Here is a 25,428-nt window from a genome sequence, read left to right on the forward strand (position 1 = left end):
ATCAGACAGTGGTTAAGTACTCAGAAGACATATCACACAGGGTGATGTGCCACAGTGACAGGAAGCACCAGCGGGCTCAGATTGGCTGGGCGGGGAAAGTCTCTGTGAAAAGGCAACATCTGAGCTCAGTCCTCAGTGACAGGAAGGAAAAAGTCACGTGATGATCTGGGGACAGAGGTTCCAGGCAGAAAGAACACATGCAAAGGTCCTGGGGTGAATACAAGCTCAGAGTGTTTCAAGGACCAAACATAATTACCACTGTGGCAAGAAGAGGGTGAAGGAGATCTGCCTGCCGTGATATCAGAGATGAGACAGAGGTCAGATTATGGAGGGTATTTTATAGCCAGAGGAGGAAGTTTGGTTTTACTGTTAACTTCCCATCTAAGCGTAAAGGAAAGGCATTCGAGGGTTTGAAGGATGGAACGGAGGTGATCTGATGTGGCTACTGTGGGTAGAATAAGTTTTAGAAGCGCAAACATGGAGGAGAGCAACTAGGAGGTAACACAGTGGTTGAGACAGTGAAGTCTTGACCAGGTGTAGGAGGGCAGAAAAATGCTCCGGCTTCCAAGCAGGTGCACATTCTAACCCCAGGGACCTGTGAATATGTGTCCTCACGTGGCAAAAATGACTCTGCAGACACGAAGGATATTGAGATGAGCAAACTATCCTGGATTACCCAAGCGGGCCCAATGTCACCATAAGGGTCCTTATCAGAGGGAGCCAGGGGGATCAGAGTCAGTAGTAGGAGAAATGCTAAGCAAGAGGGTAGAGTGAAGTAAGGAAGGGGCCACGAGTCCAAGAAGGCAGGAAGCCTGTAGAAGCTGAACAAGGAAGGAAACAGATTCTCTCTTAGAGCCTCCAGAAGAATCCAGCCCTGCTGGCACCTTGACTAGCCCAGTGAGACTTTGGGCCCCAGAACTATAAGAGAATACATTTGTGTTGTTTTAAGCCACTAAGTTAGCGGTATTTTGTTCCGACAGCAATAGAACATGAATACGCAATGTCAAAAAATGGATAATAAGGAACAATGGCCAAGCAAGAAGGATCATAAGCGGGGATGGAAGACATCCATTTGAGTTTACAGCGTTAGAGGTGGGAGTCCACCCGGATGATAAACCAAAGGTCTTTGTCCACAGTGTAATTTACTAAAGGAAGGAAGGGATGAAGGTTGTTGGAACTGAAGAGGTCAAAGAATGTGGAGCTTAGGAGGCATTAATAAGGTTACCAAAAGAGAAGAATGAGAGCATAGGCGAACGAAGTAAAAGCAATCCAACGACAAGGTCCTCAATGGAGGAGCAAAAGTAACTAGAAATCAGTAGAGGGTATCACTGAAAATGGATAGAAGATATTATAATTGTCCAGAACCAAACTCAAACAGGGATGGAGTTTTGCATGAAAACAATTTGGAAGTGGTCACGTGAAACTAGAGAGCTGCCAACACTCTCACTGGCCCCTGGGATTAGGGGTGGAGAACTCTAAATTCACAGGCAAAGATGACACAAGAAAAGAACCGCAGAACTAGGAGGAAAATGAGCAGACTGTGGCATCACAGATGCAAACAAGAGGAATGAATACGGTACACAGGGTCAGGTGCTACTTAAAGGTCAGGATAGACTGTCCACTGAATTTGGTGAGTGCTGGAGATAGAAGTCAAATCATAATATGTTAAGAAGTGATTTGGAGGTGAAACAGACAGCAAAGGCAGCTCCTATGTGTGAAGCAAGCTAGAGGAGATGGCTTTAAGGAGGGCATTAGTGACATTAAAGACAGGTGACATGTAAATACCAATTGGAAAGACCCAGTTGAGAGGGAGAGATTGAGGATACAGAAGAGAAAGGATAGTAATAATAATAACGTAAGGTCCTTGAGAAGGCAGAGGATATAGAAGCCAAAATACAGTGTTCAAGTGGGTGATTAGATTTAAGAACCAAATGCTTCCTGTTACAATAGGAGGGAAGGAAGAAGCAACTGATCCAGGTACAGGTATGTTTGTTAGACTGGGAGAGAAGAGCTGAGGAACTTCTGTCAGGTGGCTTCCATTCGGTTTGTGAAATAAAAAAAGAGGTCATCCACCAAGAGTTGGGGTTAGGTGGGGAAAAGTGGGAAATCTGAGTAGAGTTTTAACATACTCAGCGAGAAGAGGAGGAATAGGGTTTCTGTGTGGGACACAGCCTATCGTGAGACTTTTCTCCAGCACCAATCAGATGTCGGGGTTCAGGCACCAAGAAAGCAGATGGGTGATTTTGCCTGGGCTGGGCATGACAAGTGACAGGTGAAAGGAAGTTTATAGTTCGGGCAAGAGTATCACTAAAGTGATGACCATTGCTCTAAACTGATAAGAAAGGGAATGGGGGCTTCCCTGGTGGCGCAGTGGTTGAGAGTCCACCTGCCGATGCAGGGGACACGGGTTCGTGCCCCGGTCTGGGAAGATCCCACGTGCCGCGGAGCGGCTGGGCCCGTGAGCCATGGCCGCTGAGCCTGCGCGTCCGGAGCCTGTGCTCCGCAGCGGGAGAGGCCACAACAGTGAGGGGCCCACGTACAAAAAAAAAAGAAAGGGAATGGAAACAGGAAGGGGCTGATTGGGAAACTGATGGGTCAGGGGACTCAAGGTCCAAGGAAAACAGTGAGCAGATTGAAGAGAGAGGAGATGGCTGGCTAATTCAGTCTGGCTGCTTCAAAATGGTACTTTGGAGGTAGAACAGTTTCAAGCAACAGCAAAATGCAGGATGTGAGAGGGTGGCTGGAATAAAGGGGAGGGAAAAATTACTGCCGCTGTGAAGGTCAAAGAGTGGTTATTCTTATAACACCATAGAAGTCACCCAAGATAGTAGGAGTATCAGGGGTGGAGAGGGAGACACTGAACAAGGTGGTAAAGTCTCCAGTGAAGAATGACCAAGTGGCTGGAAAACAACAGCATCAACAAAGAACCCTTCAATTCCAGGGAAATAAAATTTTAACCAACCATATACTATCATAAAGGATTAACGTTGTTAAAAGCGCTGGACGTAGCGTAAGCAGATCTTGGCAAAATTCTGGGCCTTTCCCCTTACTAGCTATGTGACTGTGTGACTGAATACATCGCTTAAACCTCTCTTGAGTCTGTTTCATCATCTGGACCATCAGGATAACACAAGCTCCTACATTACAGGATCACTGCGAGGATGAAGTTAAATAATACACATGGGTGCTTAACAGATGCCTGGCACAGAGGAAGCACTTAACATTGCCACCTATTCTCTATTTAGAAAAAAAATTAATGTTTCAATAAGATACATAAAGTAGAAAGATCAGAGCTGAATCTGCAGCAAGGGTGTTTAACCTTTAAGGAGCGCTTTGTGTAAGAAGTGTAGCCCAACTTGTATCGCTCCCGCCCCAATTTCCAGTTGTCCCGTTTCCTCACTTGTTTTAGATTTTATTTTGTATTTCTGTAAATGTTGAAACAAAGCCTGACAGAAATAAAATAAAGGCCAGTAGAAAAATCTGAATCTATTCCTTACCTCTTTTTCATCATTTTCTCAAGACTGCCAAAAAGTCTTCTACTAGAAAAAAGTTAACAGGGATGGTGTACAGAAAACAGTGAATGCTGCAAGCCTGAGACTGCATTCAAGGTTAGCCCTTGGCTGGCATCTAGAATTTGGATTTTGGGGAGAGTAACCATCACCCTAACTGACAAAAGTGGCCAAACTATTTGTACAAACAATGTGCTTTATGCTGAAGGTCTGCCTTCCTTCTGTGAGTCTGGAATTTTGGTACACGCTGCGCCTACGTGATCAGCCCCCAGTCAAAAACCGTTGGGCCCTGAGTCTCTAATGAGCTTCCCTGACAGACAGCATTTCACACGTGCGTGTTGTCACAGCTCATTGCTGGGGGAATAAAGTTGACTCCATTGGGACAAGACATTGGGGGCTTCTCTTGGACCTCTCCCTCTTTCCTTTGCCCATTGCTGATTTGGCCGTAAATCTTAGCCACGAGTATGGCAATATGCCAAGTCCTGTGAGTCCTCCAAGTGAATCATCAAACCTGGGGTTCTTGGAAACGCCCAACACATATCAGTTTTTGTCTTAGCTGGAAATTTTTATGCATCAGCAATGCCAACAGCATCAGCATTTTACTGTTAAATGTTCTTAATATGTCCCTGTCTATATGCGTTTTATACACAAGTTCACAGTTAACTCTGTCAGCTCTTCAAGAAAAAGGCATGAGAAAGGGCCACTTAAATAGTCCAGCTTTTCCTCGAAAGACTTAGAACATATTCATTCTATGCCATCCTGAGCGCTGTGATTTACAACATGAATTTCCTAGGTCTGAATCTTGGCCCTGCTGAGGATTCCTGGGCAAGTTAATAAGTCTCACCTCACTTTCTCTATCTGTAAAATTAGAATAATAATAGTATCTCTCTTCAAGGGAGTTGTAAAGATTAAATGCGTTGATATAGGAAGTACTTAGTGCAACACGTGGCATAAAGAGCTGTATTTATGTTATAATTGTTAGCCTTCAAACTCCAGATGTTTATTCTTTTGTGGGCTCAATTGTATTGATAGTATTACTTCTATATATTAGGTCTGTTAAATTTTCTAAAACAGAAGACTGATTTTTTCAATCTAAGTTACTTATAAAACAAAATTACAAAAGACAGAAATATTTTGGTCTCCAAATGATAGAACGGAAATTAAGTCTTGGCAATAAACCCTATTTTAACATCAAAGCTTCTTTTAGTACAAGAATATAAGAATGAACTCTAAAACAAATAAAAACTGTCACTTGATTATTCAAGTAGTCCTTCTGAGAATGACCCAAGTGCATAGCCTCATTGCCCCAAAATTCCAAAGAGAGTGAAAACAGACTCAAAGGTGGAACTTCAGCAGAACTTCCTGCAGTGCAGGAAGATGAAGTTCTTATAAGATAACCAGAGTGCTCGGTGTAAAAGGCAACACGTTTTTCCTGCCTATAAGCATTTTCTTGTTCAATTTACTAATATTCATTTTACAAGATGGATTACCGCCCCCATACACACATTTTAGAATTGTCTGGTGTGTTACGCCTGAATTATAAAGTGTGCACTACAAGACTTAATTGGTTCAGCAGTCTTCCAGGTTCTACTTGCACAGTTCACCTAAATCTGCATTCTCAGGGGAGAAAAAAAAAAAGGATCCAGCTAGAGAGAGACCATCAACCAGCCTGTCTCAATCCAAATCTGATTAAAGAAAAGCTTCTAAGCAGCTACTGTGAAACCAGAAAATAAGATAAAGAATTAATTATACTCCATGAAACCAGAAAATAAGATAAAGAATTAATTATATTAAGGTTTTCAAATTCCAGATTCCAGTTATTCAGCACAGAAGAATAATGCCATGTACTAAGTCATAGTAATAAATAATCCATTGCTAACTTCTATTATATGAGTGTCTGGGACTTTGGCCGCAAACCTGCCAGGATTACGGCCCTTGTCGACAGGGCACCCCGTTTTTTCTTTGATCCACACTTCACGTGGCTGGTTTCCTCTATCTAGATGGCTGAGACCATCACTGGGAGAAGTGCTTGCATAGGTAACATATCACTGGCGACATAACTAACTAGGAGAATACTGAAATCCAGGCTAGTAAGGGTGAGTCTGGAGGCTCATTGTACACAGCAAGTTATGACTGGCATTCCCCTGAAAACAAACTAAATTAAACGAATTCATTTTACCTCTCCATTAACAAATACAAACAAATTTCTCTCCAAGAAAGTATTATACCAGATGAAATACCTCATTTCTAGATCAGGAGAAGTCAAATTTCCAAAGCACTTTGAATAGTGAATACATTCAAACTCACCACTGCAAAAGTACTGACAGTTGGTTTCTTTTCTTTCTTCTCATCTTTTTTACTGAAAAACCTAGCAATAGAATTACATAAAACTTTAAAAACTATATAAATCTTTAATTACCCAATTAACATAGAGCTTATATTTAATAACAAATAGGACAAAGAAACATGTCTACAATGTTATTAAAAAAACAGGTTATAATACGATCCCATTTATGAAGTTTAAGTATGTTTACATATACCTTAGAAATCTATACATGTGGTTATCACTGGGTGTTGAGATTTCTACCAAAATATTTTCTTCCTTGTGCCTTTGGTATTTCCTAATTTTCTATGGTGAATACACAGAGACACAAGACTTTTGCAATTAGAAAAAATAATACTAAAAAAAGAGAGTTTCCTGTTTTTCTTCTAATTAGAAAATCATTCATGCTCTCCAGACTTAATCCCCTTAATTATCACCTGAGTAATTCTAGCAGCAGAGAGCTAGTCTATCTACCTGGATATTATCCTTAATCATTCCCTTTACCTAGTGGAGAGGAGCGGCAAACAGATGCAGGGCATAAATTACCCTGAGAAAGGTAATTAAATCACTTTCCTTGAGTAAATCTAATTCTGAAAAGATGTCTGGAGCCCTAAATGGACCATTAAGGCAATAAACGCAACCTAGAAAAACTGCCATCAAAAAAGATGGTTTGTAAACTGCAAAAAAGCGGTCCTCAGGCAGAGTCAGGAAGGTCAAGTATTTTGAGCACAGATTCAAAACTCTGTAACTAGTTTTCTATTCTATGTAACTGCCACCTATCATATGAAAGCAAACCAACCAAAACTAGCCTCCACATCTACATTTTCATATTTATAAAAGAAAGACTATTTCAGGGAAGAATTACATTATTTTTACAGTTTTTCCAGTTCAAAAAGTAAATTCATCTTTGTTCTTTACGCTAAGCAAAGTCAAAGAGTTGAAGCAACTTCTAAAGAAAAAAAATCCAGCGTCTACCCCATATTTGGCTTTGGAGTGATGTTCAACAGACATAAAAACACACAAAATACACAAACATAACTCTTCAGATTTGATTCCACCCTATTCCCAGTAAAGGCGTGGTTTCAGTATCCCTGGAATCAGGATGAGAGGAAAAAAAATAGTCATACATAATTGAGTTTTAGCTCTAAGCTTTTTATTTATTTTTTCATTCTCTAAAACTGCAGCTACTCTGAAGAATTTATAATGTTCCAGACACTGGCTAAGTAAACACTTCCCATACAGGAGCTCATTTAATCTTAATCTCTGTGAGGCAGGCACATTTTTGTCCTTCCTTTAAAGACAAGAGAACTGCAGGTGAGAAGAGTTAACTAATTTGTCCAAGGTCACACAGCTAGAACAAGGCCAAGATTGAAACTGCAAAGTCTAACTCCCAAACACCAGGCTATCTGGTGCAACCTCAGAATTCTGAGACTCTGCATTGCAAGGAAATGCACATATAAACTGACTCTCACCCCTCCTAGAAGACTCATTTATCCCCATCCGCTCAAACACAGTGCTGACAAACGGCAAAAGTCGCTTATCAAGCCTCATTTTAATAAAGAATCTTAACAAATACAAATATGCCAAATGGTACTACTACCCAAGCATTATACCTATTAGCAAAGCCACGTGCTTCTTTATAATTTCAAATATAGTTTTAAAAAAAACTCACAGAAAAAGAAATAAGATTTATGGTTATTAGAGGGGGGAGAGGGGATGAGAGGCAGCTGGTCCAAAGGTACAAACTTCCAGTTATAAAATAAAGAAGTACTGGAGATGTAATGTACAAGAAGATGACTACAGTTAACACTGCTGTATGATATATATACACACATATATGTAAACGTTAAGAGAGTAGATCCTAAACATTCTCATCACAATAAGAAAAAATTTTTCTTTTATCTATATGAGATGATGGACGTTAGCAAAACTTGTTGTGGTAATATTTCACAATATTTATAAGCCAAACCATACGCTGTACACTTTAAACTTACGTGGTGTTGTAGGTCAATTATATCTCAATAAAACTGCTCAAAACTCAATAGACTATATATATATATAAATATATAGTTTTATTAAGAACAGATTAAAATCAGTAATGGTGAGCACAATTTAATAAGAGCTACTTAACCAAAAAAAAACAATTTCTAGGGCTTCCCTGGTAGCGCAGTGGTTGAGAGTCCGCCTGCCGATGCAGGGGACACGGGGTTCGTGCCCTGCTCCGGGAGGATCCCACATGCCGTGGAGCGGCTGGGCCCGTGAGCCATGGCCGCTGAGCCTGCGCTTCCGGAGCCTGTGCTCCACAGCGGGAGAGGCCACAACGGTGAGAGGCCCGCGTCCGGCAAAAAAAAAAAAAAAAAAATTCCTAGTTTGAAAAAAAAAGTCTATAGGCCATGATAAGAATCAACAATAAAATGAAGGTATGTGCAGGCTCAAACGAATCTTTTTTCTGTTTTTCAAAATATGGCCTCTATTTTATTCTTTGAAGAATATAAGTAAATGTCCCACAAATATTTATTGAACATCTTTTTCAAAAATGGAGGTATAACTGACATACAACATTGTATTCGTTTCAGGTGTACAAATTGTCTGGTGTGTTATGCCTGAATTATAAAGTATGCACTGCAAGACTTAACTGGTTCAGCAGTCTTCCAGGTTCTACTTGCACAGTTCACCTAAATCTGTATGATCTGTATCAAATCTGAATGATTTGATATTTGCGTATATTGTGAAATGATCACCACAGTTAAGTCTAGTTAACATCTGTCATCATACAGAGTCATAGAATTTTTTCCTTGTGATGAGAACTTTTAAGATTTTCTCTCTTAGCGACTTTCAAATATGCAATATAGTATTATTAACTATAGTTGCCACGCTGTACATTACGTCCCCATGACTTATAACTGGAAACTTGTACCTTTTGACTCCCTTCACCCATTTTGCCCCCCTTTCCTCCACCTCTGGAAACCACCAACCTGTCAAATGTCTTTATCATTTCCTTCCACATACCCTTAATACTTCCTACTCCAATATCCCTAAGTGTTTGTGTCAAAAATACATAGTTGTTTAAGGTACCAAGTTTAAAAGTCAAAAACAAAACGGGAAATATCTACCTTCCACTCTTTGTAATCTATTTTCTTTTTGTTTATTTGGGAGTTTTTTTATTATGCAAGTTTTCAAATAAACAGAAAAATCTAAAGAACAGTAATAAGACTACCCATAAAAAATTCACCTAGATTCAACAACTGAACATTTTGACCATATTTTCTTTATCTGCATAACAAAATATATAACTGTTAAAATTTTGCTGAACTATTTGAAAGTAAGCTACAAACATCATGGCACTTCACACGTTTTCCTACCATTAACACATATAATAAAATTAACAGCAATTTGATATCATCTAATATCCAATCCACATTGAAAATTTCCAAGAATGTTTTCTATAGGTTTTTCCTTTTTTGGAACTGATGTAATAAAGGCTCACACATCACATTTGGTGGTTTTGTCTCTTTAGTCTCTCTTTTAAATCTAGAAGTCCTCCTCCCCACCTACCCCCGCCAAACATTGACTTTTTATAAGAACAAAAACAGATGTCTTATAAAATGTCCCACATCTTGGATATGGCTGTTTCAACTTAGTCCAAACTGAGACGTGCAATAAGTATGAAACACCCAGATTTGAGGACTTAGTATGAAAAAGAGAATGTAAACCCTCTTGTTAATAATTCTGTTTACATGTATAAATGATAATATTTTGTATATACTTGGATCCCTAAAATATATTTTCAAAGTTAATTTCACCTGTTTCTTTTTACTTTTTAAATGTTGCTATTAGAAACTTAATAATTACAAATGTGGTTCACATTATATTTCTATTGGACAGCATTAGTCTGGAAGCTTGATTGGATTCACTGAATGATTTGCAAACCTACTTCGTGGTGGTGCCGTGTCACTAAAGTCTATTCCACCATAAGCCAGGCCAGGTCTGATCATTTGGTCAAGATTCCTAACTGCAAAATCTCTCCACTGGAAAACCACACTTTCCTTTTTCCAATTAAGAATTGTGGCTAATTCTTAGATTCAGCCTTTCTCTGAGTGCTTTGGGATCCATTAACAATCCTTGCCCGAATCAATTATAACAATGCAGGTTTCAATATGATTGCTGGCATTTTTCTGTAAAGAAGTTTCTCTCTCTCTCTCTCTCTCTCTCTCTCTCTTACTTGTCTCACCCTTAGTTTCCCTCCTCCTCTCCTAATTTTATTAAGAATTCATTTATTCAGTATTTCACAGTCGAGTACAGTCATTATTCTTTTTGACGCTCAAACTGTCTCAGATTCGGCCAGTGGAAGCCCCTTCAAGCCAGCTCCTGTGTCCTTTTTGACAACTGCCCTGAACTCCACTAACTGTTTTCAGGTACCACAAAGCTACTCCAGGCTCAGGCTCAATTGGTATTAGCCCTTTCTCTATGGGGCGCAGATTCTTTTTGTAATGAACGATATTGAGAAACCAAGATCTGACACTAAGTGTGCAATTTGCCACTATCCCTTTCAGTGGACAGAAACTGAACTATTTAAAAAAATCATGAAATCACACTGAAGTTTCTAATTCAAATTTAACATTGTTTTTAAAAAGCTTATTTAATGACCACATTTGTATTCCTTTTCTCTTACACTGAAAAGCTTGGTTTCTAATAATATTAATATATTTACTAAATTGTTTTATTTTACAATTTATTACTAACAAAAAGCTTATTGAGCAAAATTTTAAATTTCATGTACAGACACTGCACTGTGATCAAAATTCACTTAAGATAGTTATCTTCCCTATGTGGTTACAGTACCAACTCTATATATAATCAGGATAATTTCACACCATTCTAGTAACTTCTCTGGTAGTACACTCCTCTCACAATTTCTTCTACAAGGGTGAGCTATTCATTGCCTTAAAATTTTAAAAAAATGCTTAAATGCAGTTGTGGCCTTCTGTCCCATCTGCCATGCCACAAACATGCAATGTTTATGTGACTGTTTTACCAGAAGGAACAAAGGACCACAAAGCAGAACACAAGCAGCACATGGTTCAGGCTCGTCGGCGACCAACACCACTTGTAAAGCAGGTTATAAAACACCGAAAAGAAAATGAGCACTGGCCTGTATGGGACCAGAAAGCTGAGGTAGAAGCTCACCATGCAAACGCTGTGCTCAACTCAGCCAGCGAACTTCTGCAACTGCTTGCATTTAAGATAAACATCATCATCATCATCAGCTGATCATTTATTTCAGAGCTGAAGGCTAGAAACAAATTTCCCAAAAATCTCAAGCCGTGTAAAGTTTGAAAATGAAACAGACTACCTTTTCTTGTCCCTTTTCAAGAAGTTCTCCCCCCCTGCTCTTCCACTGCGGCCTTCTTCAAGATCCATCGCGACCTGAGGAGAAACCACAGCGGATTAGCCAAACGCAAGATCCGCGGAAGGCAAAGGTGAGGCTGAACTTGAGTCCCGCGCGAGGAACGGAAGGGCGGGGCGCTCGCCCTGATGCTCCAGCCGCTCGCAGGCGCGATGGTCCCCGCACAAACTTGCCTCCGCGCCCAGCATCCAGCCTCCGCAGGCGAGCAGAGTTGCAGGGGTGCGGCGCGGCCCGGACTTCGCCCGCCTCCACTGCGGCTCTGCCTCTCGGTGGTTCGCCTCGCCGTCCACCAGCCCGCGGGCTCGGAGCCAGGCTTCCGACACCGCGCTGTCTCTGCGGGCTCTGGGCAGCAAACTGAAGGACGCATGGCTAGCACCGAAAACTAGGGGCTGGGGTGCCCCAGGAGCTCCCCGACTGAGAATAAGTCTCACCTCACTTGGTCCCCTTGGACTTGCCAAGTGGAATCTCCCCCTCCCTCTCCTCAGAAGCCCTCTTCGCACAGGGACCAAGCTCAAGAAATTGGAGAGCGCGCCCTTCCCGCGAACCGTCTCCCTCTAGTCCCCAGCCTCGCGCTTCCCTACCTCGGGCTTTCTTTTGGAACGTCCACTAAGACGTGAATCTTGAAAGAAGAGATTCAGACTCCAGCGGAAAGTCGCGGCGGATGCGAGCAGCGGCCGCCGCCGCCGCCGAGCCTAGAGGAGCCGCTGCCCGAATGCGCACGGGCTTCCCGTGCCGAAGGGAGCGAGGAGGGAGCGCGCAGACCACGCCCTGGTGCTCCGCTCCCCAGCCAATCAGCCGGACCGCTCGGGACCGCTGGATTGAACGCAGATTGCTCGACAAGTTACGAAACTGGTTGGAATTGCTAGAGGAATGTCCTCGCTTCTGTTGCCCCTCAGCAAAAGGACGAGTAGAGGAACGCTTATCAGCTGACTCATCAAGGACTTGCACATTCATAGGGGCCTGTCTGTACAATTCCAAACAAGTCTCCATATCCACCAAAGTATGTGTAGATAGATAGACATAAATGTGAATATACAATTCGCTCCTTGTGGCTCGAGTAGATACTACTGCCCATTCTGTAGTTAAAACGAGTTAAAATTCCCTTCCAAGCAGCACCTTTAAAAAGGCCAGGTGAAATTTTTCTGCAGGTCTTTCTTCAGTATGTTAGACCGTTTCTAAGGTGTATCTGTTCATGTTTTATTTGAAGAGAAATAGAAGTAGGAAGATTTTTTTTAAAAATCGTGTAAGTCGAAACGGACATTTCAGGGTGGAAATGTAATTAAAAGAATGTAATCTTTTCCGATTGTAGCCATCAGGGGAATGCCCATGTTTTTCTCAAGGCGTTTTAAAACTCTTATATTTTAATTCAGATTCTTAAAGTATCGTGTATTTTAGCATATTACGTTAGTGGTAATTTAATTCCATATTTACTGTTACCATTTACAGTTTTTTTCTGGTCCTCTCTTTTCCTCAAGTTGTTGAAAAGTGAAATCTTCACAATTCAAATTCATAAAGCAGTGTTAACTCACATCGGAGCTTTACGTACTTATCAACCCAGGGGAAACGGATGTTGTAACTTTTTGTCTGCGGTCTCCAAGTTACAGGAGTTACTCTCAGCTCGCTGCAAAAGTGTAAAAGAAGAAAATCCTTTTATTTTTTACTGCATAGTGTATTTTCTGCACTTTAAGTAACTCATACTTCAAAGCCATAATTTTCTTTCCATCCTTTATTCCAGATTTTCCTTGCCTTGATTTTTTTTCTTAGCCACACGATAAGGTTTCTTTCTTTACAAACTGTTAATTAGACCCTCTAACAAGCCACTCATTTTCTCTGTGTTCTAATTGTATATGTGTGTGTACAGCATTGGCCCAACTATTTAAAGGTGTAACACTAACCCTGTGTTCCACCTGGGGCAAATGTATGAAGAGTTCCTCTTTCTCCCATGTGTTTTTAATCTGGTTCATGCCTCTGCTCTTTGTTTCCAGTTCTGTTTTACCTTGTCCCACCTTTAGTTTATGTGATCTTGTTATATATTTTGTACCCTTGAAAATAAATCCCCCCTAAATCCTCCCTAAAACAATGCAGGATTTTTTTTTAATTCAAGTATAGTTGATTTACAATGTTGTATTAGTTTCAGGTGTACAGTAAAGTGATTCCATTAGTTACATATATATATTCTTTTTCAGGGTCTTTTCCATTATAGTTTATTACAAGATATAGAATATACCTCCCTGTGCTATACAGTAGGTCTTCATTGTTTATTTTATATATAACAGTGTGTATGTTAATCCCAAACTCCTAGTTTATCTCTCCCCCCTTCCCCCTTGGTAACCATAAGTTTGTTTTCTATGTCTGTGAGTCTATTTCTGTTTTTTGTTCATTTGTATCATTTTTTTAGACTCCACATAAAAGTAATGTGACATTTGTGTTTGTCTGACTTACTTCACTTAGTATGATAATCTCTAGGTCCATCCATGTTGCTGCAAATGGCATTATTTCATTGTTTTTTATGGCTAACAGGATTTTTTTAAGTATTACATATATTATGCTGATTGCACTATTTCTACAGGCTTGAGCTTCAAGTGAAAATCTCTATCAAGGACATACATAGTTTAAGGAGCATAATAGCCCAGAGAATTTTTAGTAAAGCTCTGTCTTTCTGCTATATATATATGTTATGTATATATTTTAGTTGCTTTGCTCCACCGACATGAAGATATGGACATAAAATACAATGGACCTAAAACAGTGGACAGTTCCAGCTACTCCCAAGCCATAGGCCTGGACTTTAAAGACTTTGACTCCTGTCTCACATTACTGCCAGCCACTCCTGGTAATATCAAACAGCTGGACTAGGCACTTCCTCTATGAGCCTCATTAATTTCAGGTGAAACCCCTTAGAAAGCAGCCCCTTTGCAAGTCTTGACTCACACACCTTCACACAAGCAGCTATTTTTCCTTTTTGAAGTGTGCCTCCCCATAATTCTGTACCTTCCTGCCCTCCACTGGCAAGTAGTCCTTTCACCAACTTGTCTGTACTCTCCCAACACTCAAGATTTGCATCCCTGCTGCCGTCTATTCTGTACGTACCTGTGGGAATAATAATAACGAACCTTGAGTAAGCACTGGCCGTGTACTAGGAATTTTCCCAAGCACTTGAAAGAGATTAACTCATTTAATCCCCACAATTATCCTCTGATGTATGTACTATTATTGTTACTAACATTTTACAGTGAAAGAAACTGAGGTTGACATTGTGTGCCCAAAGTCACACAATTGGTAAGCAGCTGACCCAGGACTTGAAAGCAGTCCAGCTCCCAGCCCTCATAAATACACTCTTAACCACTCCTACACCATGGTACACTACTATAGTACACTCTCATACACTGCCTTTTCGAGCCTCCCACCCCACCCTGTGAAACATTTGTATCTTATGACTCCATCTTAGAAATCCTGCAGTGCCTCCTTAATCTGAACTATTTCATATCTGAGAGTTTCCCCTTGGCTTTTGTTTGTTTTTGCGGTACGTGCGCCTCTCACTGTTGTGGCCTCTCCCATTACGGAGCACAGGCTCCGGAGGCGCAGGCTCAGCGGCCATGGCTCACGGGCCCAGCTGCTCTGCGGCATGTGGGATCTTCCCGGACCGGGGCACGAACCCGTGTCCCCTGCATCGGCAGGCGGACTCTCAACCACTGCGCCACCACCAGGGAAGCCCTCCCCTTGGCTTTTAAGGACTGTAGCACACTCTCTCTATCTTGATTCATCTCACTTCCATACACTCTCTCCCTTGCCCCCAACACATCCATGGGTGTTCACTCCATTTCAGCCCAACTCACCTCTCAGATGATTTGCTCTTTCTTTCACTCTGTGCTTTTCCACATGTAAATCTTTAAATTAATTTACAGCAATTTTCTTTTTTGGTACCTGACTCCACAGACAACCTGGACTTACATTCGAGTACTACTTCTACTGTTTTTGCTGTGTAAGTTTGAACGGGTTGCTTAACTTTCCAGTCCCTGAGTTGCCTCTTTGGTAAAAAGAAAATAGTAGTGGTACCTCATGGAGTTATTGCAAAATTAAGTGATTTGTGTATTTAAAAGGCTTGTACAGTGCCTCAAACATGTTAAACACCCAACAATTGCTATATATCAGTAATAAAATCCCCTTCTCAGTCTATTTTTGCCCTTCCTTGGCACTCATGTATGTAGCTACATTTATTTATTCCCTGTATTCCCTTCCTTTCAAAGGAGCAAAAGAGGGGGAAAATCAGTACCAAAATAATAAAGAAAATGAGTGAATACAGTTTCACTTCACACCTTTACTGCCACTTTCCCCAGCATCTGTCACCACAAATATTGCAATAACTTCAAAAATGGTCTCTATTTCTACCTTTACCCCCATTTTTTTTCATCTCCCGTTTGCTGTTTATTCAGAAGAAACAGGAAAATGTGCTCCATGAAAACAAAGATGTAAATCGAGGAAAAGAAACTCAAGAAATCCAAAAAATGCACAATTCAATACCTTTACCCTCTTTAACAGTCCCTCTCCACCTTCCCCTCCCCAGGGTCTATTGTTAAGAGTAGGTGAAGTCAATGGTTTCCTCTCTCACTGAGAGTAAAATCCAAAGTACTTCCTATGGCCTATAAGTCCCTCCAAGACCCGGCCCCCTCTCACCTCTGACCTCATCTCCTTTTACTCTTTCCTGGGTTATTCACTTCCAGTCTCATCAGCCTTCTCTTCTTTGATAACCCAAGCATGCTTCTTCCTCCGGGCATTTATAGTAGTTCTAGCTACACCCAAGCCACAGTCTTTGACTTTAAAGACATTGACTCCTATCTCACATTACTGCCAGCCACTCCTGATAATAAAGAGCTGGAGTAGACACTTCCTCTTTGAGCCTCATTAATTTCTGGTGAAACCCCTTAGAAAGCAGCCCCTTTGCATGTCTTGACTCCCTTAAATTAGCTGTACCATATGACCCATTTCTTCATTTTTTCAGGTCTTTACTCAGATGTCAGAAGCTATTTTGTTTGAAGAACCTAGAAACAGTGTCTGGCACATAATAAATGTTCAGTAAACATGTTTTAAGGGAATAGAAAAAAATGAATGTGCAGGTTGACTCAGAAAAATGTGGACTAAGTATAAAATTATATAAAGGCTTTTGGGTCTTATTTTTATGCTGCTTAAATTTTTAAAAATTATGCTTATACTTACTGGGATATTTCTTCATAATTCTGGGCCTCAGTTCAGTCAATATTTGTTCCACAAACATTTACTGCGTGCCTGCCATAAGCCAAAAACTGTGCTAAATTGTAGTGACAGATAATGTAAACATTATATTCTGCCTTCAGGGAGATTGTAGATTATTTTATTTATACAAGTTCTTCTGGCCCAGATAGACTGGGATTGTGTGTTTTATTGTTTTTTTGTTTGTACTGCAGTTCATGTAGTGCTTTTCCTGTGGCAGAGATATCATAAATACCATTGTCAGGCTAGTTGCCTTATTTTCTTTGAAACTGTCTGCCATCCAAAGTAACGTTGCCCTCGCTCTTCTCCTCCTTAAAAACAGCAGACGGCAGATGAAGCCAGTGCTGGGGAAGGGCCCGGAGGTTGGGGGGAGGGGGCCTGGAATAGGAGACCGCGGTGTCTTCCGAGGAGGCCACAGATCTCATGGAGGCAAGGCAGAAGACAAGGAGTGGCTCCCTGTCACCAAGCTGGACCGCCTGGTCAAGGACACGAAGATCAAGTCCCTGGACGAGATCTATCTCCTCTCTCTGCCCATCAAAGAGTCTGAGATCATTGACTTTTTCCTGGAGGGCATGCCTGAAGGATGAGGTTTGAAGATTATCCCTGGCAAAAGCAGACCGGTGCTGGCCGGAAGGCCAGGTTCAAGGCATTTGACGCCACTGGGGATTACAACGGACATGTCGGTTTGGATGTCAAGTGCTCTAAGGAGGTAGCCACTGCCCTCCATGGGGTCATCATTTTGGCCAAGCTCCGCATCGTCCCCACGCGGCCAGGCTACTGGGGGAACAAGATTGGCAAGCCCCATACCATCCCTGGCAAGGTGACTGGCCACTGTTGCTCTGTGCTGGTGCGCTTCATCCCTGCCCCCAGGGGCACTGACATCATCTCAGCCCCTGTGCCCAAGAAGCTACTGATGATGGCCGGAATTGACGACCACTACACCTCTGCCAAGGGCTGCACCACCACCCTGGGCAACTTTCTGATGCCATTTCCAAGACCTACAGTTATCTCACTCCTGTTCTGTGGAGAGAGATGGTGTTTACCAAATCTCCGTATCAGGAATTCACTGACCATCTTGTAAAGACCCACACCAGAATTTCTGCGCAGAGGACCCAGGCTCCAGCTATAGCCACCACATAGTTTTCTTTCTTTTTTTTTTTTTTTGCTGTACGCGGGCCTCTCACTGTTGTGGCCTCTCCCGTTGCGGAGCACAGGCTCCGGATGCGCAGGCTCAGCGGCCATGGCTCACGGGCCCAGCCGCTCCACGGCATGTGGGATCTTCCCGGACCGGGGCACGAACCTGTGTCCCCTGCATCGGCAGGCGGATTCACAACCACTGCGCCACCAGGGAAGCCCCACCACATAGTTTTATATGAGAAGAATAAAGTGAATGAAGCCAGAAAAAAAAAAATTAACCTCTTCTGAAACATACCTTTTTACCCTACATCAAGCAAAACTAATATTCAAAGATCTACCAAGCAACTCAATCTTTTTTTATTGAGATATAATTGATACACATCATGTATTAATTTCAGGTGTACGACATAATGATTCAATATTTGTATATATTGTGAAATGATCACCACAATTAGTTAACATCTGTCACTATGTATAGTTACAGAGGTTTTTTTTCTTGTGATAAGAACTTTTAGGCTTTACTCTCTTAGTAACTTTCAAATATGCAATACAGTATTATTAACGATAGTCAGCATGCTGTACATTACATCTTCATGACTTATTTATTTTATAACTGAAAATTTGTATCTTTTGACTCCCTTCACCCATTTTTCCCACTCCCACCCCCAGCCTCTGGTTACCACCAATCTACTCTCTATCTATGAGCTTGTTTTTTTTTTTGTTTTTAAGATTCCACATAGAAGTGAGATCAGCCAGTATTTGTCTTTCTCTGTCTGACTTAGTTCACTTAGCATACTGCCCTCAAGGTCATCCATGTTGTCAAAAATGGCAAGATTTCATTCTTTTTTATGGCTGAATAATATTGTGTTGTATATATATATATATATATATATATATATATATATATATACCACATTTTCTTTATCTCTTCATCCATCAATGGACACCTAGGTTGTTTCCATATCTTGGGTATTGTAAATAATGCTGCAAGGAACATGGGCGTGTATATATCTTTTTGAGCCAGTGTTTTCGGTTTCTTCAGGTAAATACCGAGAAATGGAATTGCTGGGACCATATGGTAGTTCTATTTTTAATTTTTTAAGGAACCGCTATACTGTTTTCCATAATGATGGCACCAATTTACATTCCAACCTTTAGTACACAATGGTTCCCTTTTATCCACATCCTCACCAACACTTCCAGACAATTCGATTTTAAATGTAAAGTGTATTTGCCATATAAGTCCCATAAATGGTGAGTTTCTCTCAGTGCATTGAAATATTAGATATTACATGTGAAACCACCAGTATTTTAGCTACTTTCATTAGTTCTCTTTATCTTACAGCCTATTAAACTACTCACAAATGAATCTTAATTCCGATTCCTTGCTTTTTAATTTCTGTAAATGTGTTAATAAATATTTTTATTTCTTTAATGTAGAATTTTCAGAAGCTTTAAATTCTGCCATTAATAGAAAATCCGTTATACGTGTTTCTGTCAGTCAACAAGCATTGACTAAAAATGTATTCTGAAGAATGTAAAGGCTCTCTGGTTGTATATTTAGATGAACATTTATATCCTAGCTCCCTTAACCCTTCATTATCTTTTCAAGCCGCTCTTACATTTTATCTATTATGCTTTCACCTACTTTTCCTTCTTCTCCTAAGAAGAGAATTTTTAATTCTTCAGGAGGTTCTTCTTCCCATGATTCTTTTGTTGTAAATCCTGTGTTCTTCTTTCCCTGCTCTCTCCAATAATTCATTTCCCCTATCTCTTCTATTTAGCCAATCTGAGTCCGAAATCAAGGTTCACTAGTCTATAAAAAGGAGTGCAAATTCACGTTGATGTACTCCATTGACCTGAGCCAGAGAAAGAATACACCTGAAGTTTCAGTCCAAAGAGCAAGACAAATGACAGCTGTGGCAACAATAATCAAGGATCCACACACTCTCCACCCATTTGTGTGTAAGTCATTTCATGTACAAAGGATGTATGACTATCTTAATGACAGGGGACATTGAATGACTGTACCTGCACTCACACTAGATTATATCAGATTGTTTCTATGCATGCATGCACTTAAAACAGAAGTTCTTAATGTGAGTATATTGCTCTCTAAGGAAGTTATTTTTCCTGACATTGTTTAACCAATGGATGCAACAGCCTTAACTTGGGTGAAATGGTGATCAGAAGATAGCTAATTGACTTAATTTAAAACTAAGTAAAAAAAAAAACAAAAAAAAAAAACTAAGTGACTGGACTTCCCTGGTGGCGCAGTGGTTAAGAACCCTCCTGCCAATGCAGGGGACACGGGTTCGAGCCCTGGTCCCAGAATATCCCACATGCCGCAGAGCAACTAAGCCCCTGGGGCACAACTACTGAGCCTGTGCCTTAGAGCCCGCTCGCCACAACTATAGAAAGCCAGCATGCAGCAACGAAGACCCGACGCAGACTAATATAAAAATAAAATAAATAAATTTAAAACTAAGTGATTTAGCCATGTATCAAGTCAATGACAAACAGAAGCCTGAATTTTACTCCTCTGAGAACCCTTCTCTGTCTATACTAACCAGAAGTGATTTTTACCCACCCCCATCGTATGGTTAATTATCTATACCTCTCATTTGGCATTCATCACTACTGTTTTATATGATTAGGCATTTCTTTTTATATTTTAATAGCACAGCAACTTACACAAATAAAGATTCAACACATACTTGTTGAGACCAGTAAGTGTTGAGTGTCTGATGTCAGAGACAGCTTTATAGAAATCAGACCAGTGGGTCAACGGCTTAAGTTGGTGCTTTGAAAGTTCTATAGCCTTTATCAGCCTCTAATAGCATCCTTAAAACTCCATTAGTGAATCATCCCTCTGAGTAAGTCTCTGTCTTCTATTAAAATAAACCTCCCTTAATAGCACAAGAAGATTTTTTAAATGAATTGCAGAATTAATGGGAGAGAGGACACGACAGTAAGATCAAGGGAAAGATGAGAATGAAGTGAAACTCAGGAGGCTTCGAATTCTAACTGCATCACTTGTCGACTGACTGGCTTTGGACAGGTTACTCAAACCTTGATTTGTGCGTCCTTAAAATGGAGACAAGGGCTTCCCTGGTGGCGCAGTGGTTGAGAGTCCGCCTGCCGATGCAGGGGACACCTGTTCCTGCCCCGGTCCGGGAAGATTCCACATGCTGCGGAGCGGCTGGGCCCGTGAGCCATGGCCGCTGAGCCTGCGCGTCCGGAGCCTGTGCTCCGCCGCAACAGGAGAGGCCACAACAGTGAGAGGCCCGCATACCGCAAAAAAAAAAAAAAATGGAGACAATAGCAGAAGCCACCTAAGGTTTTTGTAAGAAGTAAACTGGGTAAGACTTGAAAAGTGTTTGGTATTGAGTAAGTAGTATTATTACCCAGATAGCCTAATAAAGATGATAAATGGAATTAAACAGGAGTAAAAATTAACAACTTGAGACTACAAGTGTAATGTCAGAAAAGGGCTAGTGATGGACATTGAAAGTAAATAATGATATGGAAATAATTATAAATAATTGTTTGAAATAAAGCTAAAAGGAACACAAGAATTATTTTGAATAAATTCAGATTTAAAGGCGACAGTTAACCAAATAGCTCCTCATTGTAAATATCACAATGGATTAATATTCTTAATATTTGAAGAGTTCATATAAGTGTGTAAGAAAATTCAAAAGCCCAAATAGAACTGGGCAAAATACAAAAATAGGCAATTCACGCACAGAAAGGCAATAGTACTTTGGTGAACAAAGTACTTTGGTGAACAATGTAGGACATAGTGAAATGTTCACACTAACTACAAAGAAATTCAAATTAAAACAGCAAAGATATTTTGAAAAATGAGATTATCAAGTGTTCACACAAGTGAAGTAAAATAGGTCGGAAATGAAAATTATTAAAATGAATAAGGAAATAATGTGGCAATATATACTCTAAATGTTTGACTCAATTCAGTTTTAGGAGATCTGTTCTAAAGAAATAATCCAAGGACTTCCTTGGTGGTCCAGTGGTAAAGAATCTGCCTTCCAATGCAGGGGACGCAGGTTTGGTCCCTGGTCAGGGAACTAAGATCCCACATGCAGCGGGGGAACTAAGCCCACACACCGCAACTACTGAGCTTGCACACTTCAATGAGAGAGCCCATGCGCCACAACTACAGAGCCCACATGCCCTGGAGCCCGTGAACCACAACTAGAGAGAGAAAACCCTCACACCACAACTAGAGAGAAGCCCAAGCAGACCGCATGCCATAACAAAAAGATCCCACATGCCTCAACAAATATCCCATGTGCCACAACTAAGACCCTATGCAACCAAAAAAAATATATAAAAAGGAAAATAAATAAATATTGAAAGAAAAAGTAAAGTGTAGTGTTGAGTTTAAAAAAAAAAATCCAAAGTACAGGAAAAAAATCAGGCACAAAGATGTCAATTGCTGCTTTATTTGGTAACAGTGATAAATGATAAGTAACCTACTCAGCCACATGTGAATGGCTGAGCAAATTATGATGCATTCACTTAAAGAAAGGATGATATAAAATCTTCAGCTTGCATTATACTCGACAGTAAAAAGCTGAAAGCATTTCCTCTAGGATCAGAAACAAGACAAGTATGCCCGCTCTTGCCACTTGTATTCAACATAGTTTTGGAGAGAAGCAATAGTTTTGGAGGAATCAGAGAAGAAAAAGAAATAAAAGGAATCCAAATTGGAAAGGAAGAAGTAAAAGTGTCACTGTTTACAGATGACATAATACTATACATATGAAATCCTAAAGATGTCACCAGAAAACTGCTAGAGCTCATCAATGGAGTCAGTAAAGTTGTAAGATACAAAATTAATATACAGAAATCTGCTGGGTTTCTATATACTAACAATGAACTATCAGAAAGAGAAATTAAGGAAACAATCCCATTTACCACCACATCAAAAAGAATAAAAAACCAAGGAACAAACCTACCTAAGAAGGTAAAAGACTTGTACTCAGAAAACTATAAGATACTGATGAAAGAAATTGAAGATGACACAAAGAGATGGAAAGATATACCATGTTCTTGGATTGGAAGAATCAATATTGTTAAAATCACCATACTACTCAAGGCAATCTACAGATTCAATGCAATCCTATCAAAATACCAATGGCATTTTTCACAGAACTAGAACAAAGAATTTTAAAATTTGCATGAGAACACAAAAGACCCCGAATAGCCAAAACAATCTTGAGAAAGAAGAATGGAGCTGGAGGAATCACGCTCCCTGACTTCAGAGTATGCTACAAAGCTACAGTAATCAAAACAATGTGGTACTGGCACAAAAACAGACACATAGATCAATGGAACAGGATAGAGAGCCCAGAAAGAAACCCATGTACTTATGGTCAATTAATCTATGACAAAAGAGGCAAGAATATACAATGGAGAAAAGACAGTCTCTTCAACAAGTGGTTCTGAGAAAACTGAACAGCTACATGTAAAAGAATGAAATTAGAACATTCTCTAACACCATATACAAAAATAAACTCAAAATGGATTAAAAACCTAAATGTAAGACTGGATACTGTAAAACTCCTAGAGGAAAACAGCAGCAGAACACTCTGACATAAATCTCAGCAATATTTTTAGATTCATCTCCTAAAGTAAAGGAAATAAAAACAAAATAAACAAATGGGACCTAATTAAACTCAAAAGCTTTTGCACAGCAAAGGAAGCCATTGAGAAAACAAAAGACAACCTACTGAATGGGAGAAAATATTTGCAAATGATATGACTGATAAGGGGGTAATATTCAATATTTATAAACATCTTATACAACTCAACATCAAAAAACAAACAACCCAATTTAAAAATGGACAGAAGAACTGAATAGACATTCTTCCAAAGAGGAAATGCAGATGGCCAACAGGCACATGAAAAAGATGCTTAACATTGCTAATCATCAGGAAACGTGAATCAAAACCACAGTGAGATATCACCTCACACATGCCAGAATGGCTATCATGAAAAAGAACATAAATAACAAAAGTTGCTGAGGATGTGGAGAAAAGGGAACCCTTGTACACCATTGGTGGGAACGTAAATTGGTGCAGCCACTGCGGAAAACAATATGGAGGTTTCTCAAAAAACTAAAAACAGAACTATTGATACCATATGACCCAGAAATTCCACTTCTGGATATATAGCAAAAAAACCCAAAAACACTAATTCTAAAAGGTATATGTACCTCAATGTTCATAGCAGCATTATTTAGAATTGCCAAGATATGAAACCAACCTAAGTGGCCATCAACATATAAACGGATAAAGAAAATATGGTATATATATATATACCATATATATATATATATATATATATATATATATATACATATATACAATGGAATACTACTCAGACAAAAATAAAAATGAAAATTTGCCATTTGCAGCAAAATGGATGGATTTGGAGGGCATTACGCTAAGTGAAATAAGTCAGACAGAGAAAGACATGTACTGTATATCACTTATATGTGGAATCTAAAAATACAACAAACTAGTGAATATAACAAAAGCAGAAGCAAACTTACAGATGTAGAGAACAAACTAGTGGTTACCAGTGAGGAGAGGGAAGGTAGGAGGGGCCGTGTGGGGAATTAAGAGGTACAAACTATTAGGTATAGAATAAGCTACAAGAATATATTGTACAACACATGGAATATAGCCAATTTTTATAATTACTGTAAATGGAGTATAATCGTTAAAAATTCTGAATCACTATATTGTACACATTTAACTTATATAATATTGTACAGCAACTATACTTCAATAAAAAATAATTTAAAAAAGAGGGCTTCCCTGGTGGCGCAGTGGTTGAGAGTCCGCCTGCCGATGCAGGGGACATGGGTTCGTGCCCCGGTCCGGGAGGATCCCACGTGCCACGGAGCGGCTGGGCCCGTGAGCCATGGCCGCTGAGCCTGCGCGTCCGGAGCCTGTGCTCCGCAACGGGAGAGGCCACGACAGTGACAGGCCCGCGTAGCGCAAAATAATAATAATAATAATTTTAAAAAGAAAACAATGTACCTTCAAAAATTTGCAATAACATTGGAAAGTACCTATGTTAATATGCAAAGAAAAGGGCAGGGGAAAATTGTGACAGCATGATATTAACTATGTAAAAGAAATTAATTGATGTAATATTAGAAAGAACGGTGAACATCAAAAGGTGAAGAATGGGGCTTCCCTGGTGGCGCAGTGGTTGACAGTCTGCCTGCCGATGCAGGGGACACGGGTTCGTGCCCTGGTCCGGGAAGATCCCACATGCCGCGGAGCGGCTAGGCCCGTGAGCCATGGCCGCTGAGCCTGCGCATCCGGAGCCTGTGCTCCGCAACGGGAGAGGCCACAACAGTGAGAAGCCCGTGTACCGCAAAAAAAAAAAAGGTGAAGAATAGTTGTTTCACAGTGATGAAAGTTATGTCAGTTTTTTTCTTTAAACTTTTCAGTATTTTACAAATTTCTATACTAAAAGTGTATTATTTTTACAATGGAAAAAGTGGTATTTTGTGTAAAGCATGGAGATGGGAATAAAGAAGAGGTCCTAGGACCCCAGCTATTGTTATCCATCTTTCAGGGGGCAGTTGCTGTTTAATAAGGAGCAAACGGCCACATTTAGTGAAGGGCAAAATTAATTGGCTAAAACAAGTAACATGGAGAACTCCCAGTATTCTACATTTCTTCAAAAATTTCTATTTCTGAAAATTCTTTTAATGTTTTTAAAGAAAGAGAGAAAGGGGCAAGGGAGAAAGATAGAGG

At 40.2% G+C, this 25,428-nt stretch overlaps 1 protein-coding gene and 1 pseudogene across 2 annotated transcripts in view; one reads left to right on the plus strand and one right to left on the minus strand.

Moving 5' to 3' along the window:
* Positions 1 to 11,864, minus strand: part of ABCB1 (ATP binding cassette subfamily B member 1) — a 114,912-nt gene extending 103,048 nt beyond the window's left edge. Inside the window, exons 1-3 of one of the 2 annotated variants that reach the window (XM_065883533.1) lie at positions 11,821 to 11,864; positions 11,186 to 11,259; positions 5,817 to 5,877 (exon numbers count right to left, since the gene is read on the minus strand). In XM_065883533.1, the coding sequence (XP_065739605.1) occupies positions 5,817 to 5,877; positions 11,186 to 11,253 (129 nt within the window). In that variant the 5' untranslated portion in view covers positions 11,254 to 11,259; positions 11,821 to 11,864. Of the gene's footprint in view, positions 1 to 5,816; positions 5,878 to 11,185; positions 11,260 to 11,820 lie in introns of those variants that run through there. The other variant, XM_065883534.1, reaches the window with a different exon arrangement.
* A 36-nt stretch (positions 11,865 to 11,900) lies between these two features.
* On the plus strand, positions 11,901 to 17,626 carry LOC136127892 (small ribosomal subunit protein uS5 pseudogene; annotated as a pseudogene).
* The last annotated feature ends 7,802 nt before the right edge of the window (positions 17,627 to 25,428 follow it).

Source organism: Phocoena phocoena, chromosome 9 (genome assembly GCF_963924675.1).
Source record: "Phocoena phocoena chromosome 9, mPhoPho1.1, whole genome shotgun sequence".
Lineage (NCBI taxonomy): Eukaryota > Metazoa > Chordata > Mammalia > Artiodactyla > Phocoenidae > Phocoena > Phocoena phocoena.